Raw genomic sequence first — 12,693 nt, 5'->3', positions numbered from 1 at the left:
AGAGATATCAGTTTACAAAATATATATAGTCAAAAGAGACATCCTTTCATTCTAGCCTTATCATTTAAGTATCTCTTTAACTATTTCCACCAGCATCCAGCTAGCTTTTATCTGTTGCCTAGAGTGTGGGTGCAAGGCAGGGGAAACAGGAGGTAGATGCAGAGTTCTTACTAAACCACTTTTCACTGTACATATGGTTTTCTCTACTTACCTCTCTAGTCCATAGAGGTAAATGCCTGTAAAACTTTTTTTTACAGTTAATGAACCCAAAGAGACCAGTCGGATACAAATTTCAAATGCATAACTCAAACCATAAGACCACTCTGGCTTAAAAATAATCTCCAGAGCAAAAGGCCACGGGTTCCAAGGCTCCATTTCGATTCATACCACAGCATGACAATGAATAAGGTCAATTAGGATGTGCTGCTTACATCATCATCCAGTGTCTCGTCATCCAACTCCTCCAACTGGGCCTGGTTGTATCTGAACTGGATTCGATTCAACACCTCCGTGAGCAAGAGGACTAGGGCGTCTTCGTACCTATGTGAAAGGGAGAAATTCAACATCAGACGAAAGGAGGCTTTTAGCCTAGGATTTCAAAAAAGCCTCCTGTACTGTGAAGGGAATGGTGTCTGTGTTGGATCACCATACACAAGAAGCATCTAAACCAAACTTAGTTTATGGTTTTGCAAGTGCTATGTGAGAGTGGAACAGTAGCAGGGGTGTTTGTTTATTTATTTAACTATGTTCCAGGCACAGAACATACTGGATTGAACCTTCTTGATGGATTGAACCTTTTATCATTATATAATGTCCTTCTCTGCCTCAGGTAGCAATTTTTGTCTTAAAGTCTGTTTTGTCTGATATTAGTATAGCTACCCTTGCTCTCTTTTGGTTATTGTTTGCATGGAATATCTTTTTCTATCTTTTTACTTTAAACCTATTTGTGTCTAAAATTCAAGTGAGTGTCTTGAACAACATGTAGTTGTTGGATCATGTTTTTTAATCCATTTTGCCAATCTTTGCTTTTTAACTGGAGAAGTTAATCCTTTACATTTAATGTAATTACCAATAAAGAAGGACTTACTTCTGCCATTCTGCCATTTGTTTTCTCTATATCTTTTCTTCCTCAATTCCTCCAGTACTGCCTCCTTTTGTGTTAAATAGATATTTTCTAGTGTGCTATTTTAATTCCCTTGCCATTTCTTTTACTAAATATTTTTAAAGTTTTTTTCTCAGTGGTTGCCCTGAGAATTGTAAGTACTATATATAAATATCTATTAATTCAATGATTCAGTCCTTTTAACAACTGTGACAGGTAGGTGGTATTATCGGTACTTTTCTGATGAGGAAACTACAATTAACAGAAGCTAAATAAACTGCCCAAGGTCACAAAGCTAGCTGGTTTGAACCCAGAGCTCCCTAACTCAACATGTCATGTTCTTCTCTCTACACATAAACCACCAACAGGCTTGGAGCCTGCTCCACCCACTCCAGAAAACCTCAATTCTAGTCAATTTGTAAGAACACTTAAAACCTAAAAGGAGAGATGGAAAAAGCCTAAGGGAACAATGACCCTTTGATCTATGTCTAAGAATAATTTCTCAAAGAAACATGTGGAGCCCTAGGCTTGGATATTTCCCACATGTGATAAGAACCTAACTCAGAAGACACCATAGTTCTATGTGACAGTTGCTACCACAAGGGCCAACAAACCACTAATTTTCAAGAACAAATCAAGTAGCCTGAATGCTTGCCTGTCCTGAAATGTTTCTACAAGAAGCTCAGACCTCGTCTTACTCACAAGGCAAACCAGCCACGCTGGTTATTCAGCTCTCAGTGCCAGTCCACTCTCCACGTTTTGTGATGCTGGGACTCAAGACTACACAACGCACATTTCTCCTCTGCCTGTTAGGCTCTGTCAAAAGGGGCACTGGAGGAAAACTGGAAGGCAGAAGGAGGGGCAAAGGGACCCCATTCTTCCTGTGGGCTTGCTGTCCTGGCCAGTGTCACCCCAACAATGGTCACCTGGCAGTAATAATTGGTTCCAGCTTCCACATTCCCCAAACCAGCCCCATCACGAACTCTCAGAGGTGCTAGCAGCAGCCAGGTTACATCTTCTCCTCAAAGGATTAAGTCCCAGCTCCCTGGGGCCTCTGCTCTGAGCTCCTGTGGCAGTTGGGTGATACCCTCTCCTCAGAGATCTGAGCTCTAGCAGCATGGGGGCCGTCCCTCTGATATTTGACATTTTAATGACACCAACACCTCTTTCCTTTGTACCGCTAGCCCTAGTGGTGGAGCTGCTTCCCACAGTTATCATCTGTGTTGTCTCAGTGGTCAAGGACATGGAAAGAAGTCATCTGGTGGGACCTCTGGGAAAGCTTCTTTTGTCTAACCTCTCCCTCTTATTCCTGCTGCCTGAATCATAGGTGTGATGTCTAGATTCAGCATCCATCTTTGACTGTAAGGTGACTGTGGAGATGGAAGCCATGCCTAAGGCTGGTAGAAAAACAGGTAAAGGGATCCAAATATTAACTGACAGGGACTTCCCTGGCAGTCCAGTGGTTAAGACTCCAAGCTCCCAGTGCAGGGGGCACGGATTCAATCCCTGGTCGGGGAACTAAGATCCTGCATGCCGCACGGTGCGGCCTAAAAAAAACAAACAACAAAATATTAACTGACATACCAAAAAAAAGGAGACACTGAACATTTGTCAAGGGAAAGAAAATCAAGATTATCACAGATGACACAGATGTTGAATTATCGAAGATTTTTAAAGCAGCTATTATAACCATCCTCCATGAGGTTCTATCAGCTGGAAGGTGTTTTGGACTGAACTGTGTCCACTCAAAATTCCTATGTTGAGGGACTTCCCTGGTGGCACAGCAGTTAAGAATCTGCCTGCCAATGCAGAGGACATGGGTTCAGTTGCTGGTCCAGAAAGATCCCACATGCCCTGGAGCAACTAAAAGTCCGTGTGCCACAACTACTGAGCCTGTGTGCTGCAACTACTGAAGCTTGCACACCTAGAGCCCACACTCCACAACAAGAGAAGCCACCGCAATGAGAAGCCCGCACACTGCAACGAAGAGTAGCCCACGCTCGCCGCAACTAGAGAAAGCCTGTGTGCAGCAACGAAGACCCAATGCTGCGAAGACCCAACGAAGACCCAATTTATTTAAATAAATAAATTCATACGCTGAAGCCCTAACTCTCAGTGTGACTGTACTGGAGACAAGGCCTATAAAAGTTAATAAAAGTTAAGTGAGATCATAAGGGTGGGGCGGGCCTTAATCCGCTTATATGAAGAGGAGGAGACATGAGGAAGTAGGAGCGAGCGTGCTCACTCTCCCCACTCCCTGTTCATGCACAGAAGAGAGGCCATGTGAGGTCACAGAGGGAAGGCAGCGTCTGCAAGCCAGGGAGAGCCCTCACCAGAAACCAAATCTGCCAGCACCCTGATCCATGACTTCCAGTCTCCAGAAGTATGAGAAAATTAATTTCTGTTGTTTAAGCCACCCAGTCAGTGGTATTTTGTTATGGCACCCCGAGCTGATTAAAATAGAAGATAAAGGATAACGGAAAAAGAAACCTGGAACTTCAAGAATGAAGGGAAAGCAAGAGAACTGACAAATCTCTTGGTAAATACAACAGACTGTTTATCGTTTAAGATCTTTAAAATATGAATGTTGGATGAAAGCAAAAACAAAACACTGTCTGATGGGGTTTTCAATGTACACAGATGTAAAATATATGGCAACCTCAATACAAAGAAGGGAGGACAAAAAGATCTATATGGTGATGAGGTTCCTATATCACACTTGAAGTGGTAGTATGTTAACTTGAAAAATTAAATATATATATATATATATTTTTTTTTTTTTTTTTTTTTGTGGTACGTGGGCCTTTCACTGTTGTGGCCTCTCCCGTTGCGGAGCACAGGCTCCGGACGTGCAGGCTCAGCAGCCATGGCTCACGGGCCCAGCCACTCCACGGCATGTGGGATCTTCCCAGACCAGGGCACGAACCCGTGTCCCCTGCATCGGCAGGCGGACTCTCAACCACTGCGCCACCAGGGAAGCCCGTATATGTATTTTAATATACAGAGCAACCACTTAAAAAACTCACATAAAGAGATATAGTCAAACACTCAATAGATACATTGAAAAGGAAAACTAAACTTGTGTGAAACAACAGAGTCTCAAAATAAATGAAGCAAAAACTGATAGAACTGAAAGGAGATGTAGACAAATCCACAATTACACCTGGGAGAATTCACCTCTCTCTCAGTAACTGATAGAACAAACCGGATAAAGACAACATATAGAACACCATCAACCAACCTGACCTAACTGACATATCTAGAACACTCCACCCAACAACAGCAGAATGCACACTCTTTTCAAGTGCACAATGAACAATCACCAAGAAGACTAGATCATAAAACAAACCTTAACAAATTGAAAAGAACTGAAATCACCCAAAATGTGTTTGCAGATCATAATCAACTAGAAAACAATAATGAGAAGACATATGGAAAATCCCCAAATATTTGGAAATTAAACAAACAACAAAGAGGAACTCAAGAGAAATTACAAAATATTTTAAATTGAATGGAAAGGAAAATGAAACATATTAAAATTTGATAAAGCTAAAGCAGTGCTCAGAGAGAAACTTATAGCATTACATGGTTAAATATACAATGTAAATACACCTATAGGCCTGGGTAGCTCAAGCCACAAATGTGATTCCAAAAGCACCTCAGCTTCTTCTGAGAGTTAAATAAAATTATACACGTTAAGGTGACTACATAGTAGGTGTTTGTAAACATATTATGAATGAAAGAACAAGAGAACAAACAAATGAATAAACACACAGGGAATAAATAAAACTACAAGTCAGATAACTATGAAGCACTGAAGCATAGTCCTGGATAGCTTTTTCAACTCAATGAAATAACTAAGATTCCATTCCCTTGCTCTCTGGGGCAGTCAACAGCATGAATTTCTCGTAGCAAGAGCTAGAAAGCTACTGAAGCCCTGGTACAACCCTAGTTAATACCTTCTATTAACTGTATCAAAATGCCATGTGTCACAATGGCACTTCCTCTCTATTTAGCAGAAAAACCCACTCAGAAAAAAAGGGCAGCAATTTTTCTCACGCTTACCCACATTTGTTTATAGTCCAATTGAAAGTCACCCAGAATCCCTGGCAGGTCTATGGCCAGCACTTGCCAGTACTTTCATGACAAAGGGGTTCACAGGACATGACTCAGTAACTTCAGGTTGCTTAACTCACTTCAGGTTTCCTCATCTTCCTGTAAAAATAAGTTTCTACACAGGTGTCTCCCTTCACCTTGACAAGCATAGAGAGAAGGGAGTGAGAGAGAGAGAAAAGGGACGAGAACCAATACTTATTTACTGAACACCTACGGTCAGCCAAGGTACTTTACACACACTGGTTCATTTAATTTGCTCAACAACTTGTAAAGTAGGAACAACCATTCCCAAAGTACAAAGAGGAGAAAAGGAGACTGAAATTTAGGTCTTCCCACACCACAGATTCAAAATGGCAAACCTGAACAGTAAACCCCATTAGCAATTTTGTTCAGCTGGGTATGTTACAGAACATTTATTCCATTAACACTGGGACTCAAGTTCTCTAAGTCACCACCAGTTCTGACCAAGAAACTCTTGAGGATCCTCACTGAACAAGGAACATGCAGAGCTCCAATTTCCAAGCTCCTAGGACCAAAAATAAATCCATGTACATTTGTGCTTCTAAATTCATAGCCTACAATGCCTATCAACTTTGTTGTGATGAATGATACAAAACCTTTAAACCACAAGGGACAGGAACTGAATGCTGTCTCTGTGACTTAACCACACCTACGTTTTACATTTAAGATACCAAGAAAACATTCTTGACTACTTCCTGCAAGATCAGTTGCTTCTGAAATTCTGGCTCAAGCCACAAAAGTCCCCCAACTTCTTTCAGATACATTTTCTCAGCTGAAAAACATTTGATTGCATTTACATGCTCTTCATTAAAATGAATGTGGTAATTATCTGTAGCCAGTGCTCTTTATCAGTTGCTTCTGCAAAACAGTGTATCTCTAACATATTGGACCTCTAATATAACCTAGAGCAGTGGTTTAACTTTCATTTAAAATTTTTTCAGGGCTTCCCTGGTGGCGCAGTGGTTAAGAATCCGCCTGCCAATGCAGGGGACACGGGTTGGAGCCCTGGGCCGGGAAGATTCCACATGCCGCAGAGCAACTGAGCCCGTGCGCCACAACTACTGAGCCTGTACTCTAGAGCCTGCGAGCCACAACTACTGAGCCCACGTGCTGCAACTACTGAAGCCCACATGCCTAGAGCCCATGCTCCGCAACAAAGAGAAGCCACCGCAATGAGAAGCCCACGCACCACAACAAAGAGGAGCCCCAGCTCGCCGCAACTAGAGAAAGCCCACACGCAGCAACGAAGACCCAACGCAGCCAAAAATAAATACATAAATTTATTTTAAAAATAAATAATTTTAATAAATAAATAAATTTTTTTCAGTGCACACTTGTGTAAGCATAAGAGGTGAAAGGAAAAACATGTTAAGTTAAAGTTCAACTATTTTGTTTGCACACCTCAGCAGACTACACCCTTCTTTGTAGTCTACTACCTTAGACCACTAGAGGGTGTCTGACTGACAAGCAGTTCCCCAGAAGATGGTTACCATTTAACAGCATAAACCACAGACAAGCTTCGAAGGTTTGGGGTTTTTTTTGTTTTTTAAAGGCATAAAAGTGTTATACATGTATGTTTAAAAAAAAAAAGTCATGAAAAATTAGAAAGCCTTATTTAGGATAATAATCAAATGATCAATGAGAAAAATCCCTAGTGCTTTTTTTTTAAATTGGAGTACAGTTGCTTTACAATATTGTGTTAGTTTATACTGTACAGCAAAGTGAATCAGCTGTATATATGTATACATATACATGAATGTATATACATATACATATATCCCCTCTTTTAAGGATTTCCACAGAGTAGAGTTCCTTGTGCTACACAGTAGGTTCTCATTAGTTATCTATTTTATACACAGTATCAATAGTGTATATATGTCAATCCCAATTTCCCAAATCATCCCACCCCTAGTGTTTAAGGTGGTCAGCAAGAACCACTGACAACTGTGACAACAGATGACAGATGCCTAGGCAGGCAAGACAACATCTGCAAGTGGGCTGAAAGTCTGCTATCCAGGGACCCTGTCATTTAACTCCACAGTCACCACCTCAGTCAAGTAACAGCAACATCTTCTATTACTTATTATTACTGTGTAGTCATTACTATGTCCATTTATTGAGTGCCTAATACGTGATCGATAGTGTGCCAGGTATTTTATATACAATTTCCTTGAATCCTAGCCATTCTGCAAAAGAGGTATCAGTATTAGTATGCTCATTTTGCAAGAGGAAATGTGATTACCATATAACTTGACCAAAAGTAACACTGCTGCCATGAAGCAGAAAAGAAATTTAAACTGCACCACTGCTCCTTCTATTGGTGCAACAGTCTGCACAAGTATGTATTTTCTCAATGGAACCATATTCTCCACACCTAAAGCACATTTGTACTGTGCTTTAAAAAGCATTTTCATATTAATCATGTCCTCAGTTTATTCTTCCAACAAGCCTGAGATATGTGAAAGAATATCTACCACTTAAATATAGCAAAATCAGGCACAGTCCCAGAACCAAAGGATGCAACTGCTCAGCATACAAGAAAGAGAATTTGGCGGAAGTGTCTTTTCTTTGAACAATCTCATTCAACAACACAATTACTCACAGTTGGCAAATTCACCAAAAACAGGATCCACTGTTGTGTAAGAAGGTTTCTGACACACAAATAAACTACCCATAACCACATGTGACCTGACACCATAACAAGCTGGAAGCTATTTTGCAATCACAAAAATAGTTTTGGGAATGAAAGTGCAAATGCTAAACTTGGAATGCAAATACTGTTTCGAATTTTAAAAACGCATAAAACCTCAGCAATGGAAAGGGTTTTAGAGGCTCAGTCCAACTCTCCCCAGTTGGGGGGTCTCCTCACCACCTCCATTTGGCACATTTCTGGGGGAGGGGCGTTCACTATCTCCACCATCAACCACTAATACTATTTACTGAGCATCTGTAATGTGCTGAGCATTCTAGATATATTAGCTTCAAATAATTAGATATATAACGACCACAGTGTACAGGAACCATACTTTCTGCCTGCAAACAAGAAAAAATGGGCTTGAGAAACGTGGGGAAAAAAACATTTCCCCATTTTCTGTTTTTTAAAATAAAATTAGAAGTACAAAAATGACTATCTCTGGATTGCGGGATTATTGATAACTTTTCTTTATATTTTTCTATCTTTGCTAGTTTTTAAAATAAATATTTTTTTCCTGACAAGTATTTATTACTTTATTTGGGACATTTTCAAGCACATACAAAAGGAGTGAGGCTATAATGAACCCCAAGTTCCTATCAATTAAGTTCAACACCAATTATCAACACATGGCCAACCCACTTCCCCCTCTATCCCCAGGGATTTTTTTTTTTTTTTTTTTTGCGGTACGTGGGCCTCTTACTGTTGTGGCCTCTGCCGTTGCGGAGCACAGGCTCCAGACGCGCAGGCTCAGCGGCCATGGCTCACGGGCCCAGCTGCTCTGCAGCATGTGGGATCTTCCCGGACCGGGGCACGAACCCGTGTCCCCTGCATCGGCAGGCGGACTCTCAACCACTGCGCCACCAGGGAAGCCCCCCAGGGAATTATTTTAAAGCAAATCCCATATATCATATCATTTTATCCAGTAAATACTTCAGGTTGTATCTCTAAAATAAGGGCCATGGCGGAGGATGGGGACCACAAAAACATTATCATACCTAAAAAATTAACAATACATATTACTTTTTTAACCAGAAAAATGTATTTTTTAAAAATGAGATATTTAAGGGGAAGAAAGAAGAAAATGCTCAATGGCTTTACTACCTAAACAGCTTACATGACTCAGTTTCACTAAAGAGGTCTGACTGCATGGCTGCCTCTTTAGGCCACAAGAAAAACTGACAAAAATGTTTATTTCTACTTATAAATGTTTCTGCGGTTTACCTGTTGAGAACTGCTTCCTTGTCTCCCAGACGGCTTTTAATTTTACTTGTCAGATAGTCCAAAAAGAGCGTCCAGATATCCAAACAAGAGAAGTAACCTTCATGAGTAGGCTATGGTGCAAAAGAAATCCAGACAATGAAATTACTTAATGCAACTACTCCTTAGAAACACACCCACCAGTGTTTACATACACCAGAATGCTACAACCATAAGCCTAGGTTCCCTCGGCTTCTTGGTAACCACAATTGGTGTCTTTTATTCGGTCTTCACGATTGGGCCCTGTTGCACCTAACAAGACAAGGGTACCATGGAACACATCATTAAGGAGATACTGTACTATGCAGGGCAAACCAATTTACAAAATAAGCCAAGCGAACACCTGTTTTAAAGTCTGAGGCTGTGATGCGGACAGCTCTTACAGATCATCCAATTCAAATCTGTTTTAGAGAAAAAGAAACTGAGATCCAGAGATATGTTCAAGGTCAAGGGTAGGAACAGGTCCATTTAACCCCAGCCAATGCTCTTTCCACTACATACTATTACAAAACCAAAACTAAGTTTCAGTGGCTCCAAAGTGACAAGTTTACACATTTGAACATTAGGAAAGTAACATCTGCAGTCTTCCTACATAACAGATTGAAAATGAGCTCGTTGAGACTGACCTACAGGCTTTAGCTCATCTGCAAAGTAGATGTGTCAAACAGGCTAATAGCAACCTCTTACCAGGTGTCGATAAGGACAAAGCAAGGAGAAAAGAGCAAGTCTTTGTAGGGTCCTAGTGCCTGGACCACTGCACTGATCAACTTTCTCAAGAGCCTTGAGATTCTATTTCATGCAAAATCCAAGCACTATATTCTCCAACATCTAGTCCTTCTCACACATATTCAGTTTCATCTGTGGCCCCCCAATCCCTTATATATCCACTCAAATTCTTGCTACCTACAAGAACTCTTTGGCTTTACTTGTGATTACTTCATTGAACCACATATTTGATGGCAGGATCAGATATGGAAAGAAATAATACCACCATCTTCTTGAGTCAGTTTCCTTCCATCTCTGGGCCAAAGAAATCCAGAAGTTTACAAGGGCATGTATGGAATCTGTCCAAGAGATAACTACCAATGACGGTGGTGGTGTACCCAGGCTGAGTCTGAGACAGAAAAACTGTAAACTTAAAAAATGTGGCAGACCCCACTCACAAGCCACAGGGCAGCTCTGGAACTGGACTGCTACAGCTCAATCAGGACCACTGGCAGGGCCATCCTCAGAACACGAAATGAACCAGAAGAATAAGCAGAAAAAAACAATAAGCCGTGTGGAAATAATATGGGTAGCTTGTGGACAGGCACTTGACTTGCAGCCAGGAGATGTAGTCTTGTCCTGGCTTTGGCTTGCTGTGCTTCCAGTAAGGAGGTCACCCAGCCGCCCTTCCTTGCTTTGAAAATAAATACCTACCAGATCCCTCACCAAAAAATACAACTGATCGATGCACGTGGAGGTGCTTTTGAGAAAAGCCACCATATAAATCCAAGTGTTATGGCTATGTCACAGTAGTTCACAATTATACATGTCTTTCTCATGCGTTTGAATTGAGGATTTACTGTGTGGCTCAAGGCTGGAAAAAAAGTTGGGCAAATACACCCTCTGTAGGACCTGAAACACTACCATTCACATCCATCTCTACAGGCCCCACTGTGAGGCCTTATGCACTGCCCACAGTCTTGCCTTTGACAATTGCTCTGGGCACAGATTGCTAAGGTCATAAAGGCAATACGCTGACTGCACTTTTGGAGTCATACAACTTTGCAGAGCCCTCATGGACCCATTTTTAAAATGTACCCATACTCAGATTTTTTACTTTTCAGATTCCAGGGCTGATTAGTCACTAAAGATCCTGGCAAGTTCCTTTAAAAAACTAATGATACTACTCTTCTCTCCAAGTGGTTTGTTTTGATTTGCATAGGTCTATTTGATCTTCACAACAGTCCTGGAAAGCGGAGAGATGTCTTTCTTCCTCCCATTTCACAGATAAAGAAACCAGAAGTCAAGTCATCTGCCCAAGGTGACAAGATAAAGAACAAAAACAGAACTAGACTGTGGACTGTAAGACTCCCCCAGTCCAGACCCTTCCCCCTATGCCATACTATCTCAGGCATGTTTTAAGAAGAAGGGGCAAAATGGAAACTGCAAGACCAAGAAGGAACTGGTAATGATACAGCAAGAGAAGGAGCAGGAAGACAGAAACCATATGTTTATACAGACACCTCAGGGGCTCAGCAATGGTGGAGGCAAACACCTGGTGAGCACTAGTGGCTGGAGGGACTGTGGCAGGACACTTAGGTGAAAGAAAAAATGCAGGAAAATAAACAGAAGAGAGGAAATGGTTACAGGAAGATACTACCACCATCTACACCTTATTACTATTCTTCAAAAATATGTTGACCAGGGACTTCCCTTGTGGCGCAGTGGTTAAGAATCCGCCTACCAATGCAGGGGACACGGGTTCGAGCCCTGGTCCGGGAAGATCCCACATGCCGCGGAGCAACTAAGCTCATGCGCCACAACTACCGAGCCTGTGCTCTAGAGCCCGCGGGCCACAACTACTGAAGCCCACGTGCCTGGAGCCCGCGGTCCTCAACAAGAAAAGCCACTGCAATGAGAAGCCTGTGCACCGCAATGAAGAGTAGCCCCCATTCACCACAACCAGAGAAAGCCCACGCGCAGCAACAAAGACCTAACAGACCCAAAGATTAAATAAATAAATTTTTTTAAAAAATGTTGACCAGGACTAATATTTCCATGAATTGTAGGAACAAAAGGCAAAGTACACTGAGAATAACCCTCTAAACAAGAGAAAAGACACATTTTCCCACTTTACAGAGAACTTAGCTATGATAAAGGAAGAACATGCTCTTAATGAACAGATGAGAACTTAAAGCTCTCTCTTGAGAGCAATTTAATTTCTTATTCTTAAACCTTATCCTAAAGAAATCTTTTACTACCAGCTCCTGGGCCTAGAGTGTGCCCTGCCAGCTTTCTCCCTCCCTGCCTCTCCAGCAAACGGCAGCTTCCCCCAGAGCCCCTTCCAGGTTCCTGCCCCTCTGGCCAGTGCTCAGAATCGGCTTCTGCCTGCACCTCGAGGCCACCAACCCACACAGCCCAGAGTCTGCACCCAGAAATGCAAGTCCTCACACAGGAGGCCAGCAGAACACAGGGAGCTCAGCTGACAGTGACCCGCTGGTGAGGGAAGAAGACAGAAGCTTGCTGTTTGCCTCATGACCAATCTATCTCTTCTCCCAGTATGTAATTAAAACATATATAAATATATAAAACCACCACTCTCGGTTCAATGGAAAATGAACCCGTAGGATTCTAGTAAAGAATCATAGAAGATGAATATGGAAAGACCCGAAAGATGCCCACTGCAGTCTATCTCCCTAGGAAATTTAAAAGACTTATCCAAGGACAGAGACCTAACAGAAATAAACAGAGCTCAAACACAGAACTTTTGGGTCCACATCCAAAGAAGGAAGCATCA

At 41.8% G+C, this 12,693-nt stretch overlaps 1 protein-coding gene across 10 annotated transcripts in view; it reads right to left on the bottom strand.

Moving 5' to 3' along the window:
* The window catches only part of XPO6 (exportin 6), a 106,332-nt gene that overhangs the window by 32,794 nt on the left and 60,845 nt on the right, over positions 1–12,693 (bottom strand). For all 10 annotated transcript variants that reach the window (XM_089895977.1, XM_022588440.3, XM_089895983.1 and 7 more), the window contains 2 exons: positions 9,156–9,265; positions 432–540 (listed from right to left, as the gene is read on the bottom strand). In XM_089895977.1, the coding sequence (XP_089752103.1) occupies positions 432–540; positions 9,156–9,265 (219 nt within the window). The remainder of the gene's footprint in view (positions 1–431; positions 541–9,155; positions 9,266–12,693) is intronic.

This window comes from Delphinapterus leucas, chromosome 15 (genome assembly GCF_059928025.1).
Source record: "Delphinapterus leucas isolate spDelLeu-1000000601 "Yukka" chromosome 15, BTC_Dleu_Yukka2, whole genome shotgun sequence".
Lineage (NCBI taxonomy): Eukaryota > Metazoa > Chordata > Mammalia > Artiodactyla > Monodontidae > Delphinapterus > Delphinapterus leucas.
Note: the sequence above shows the minus strand (reverse complement) of the source record. Positions and strands in the feature narration are given on the sequence as shown.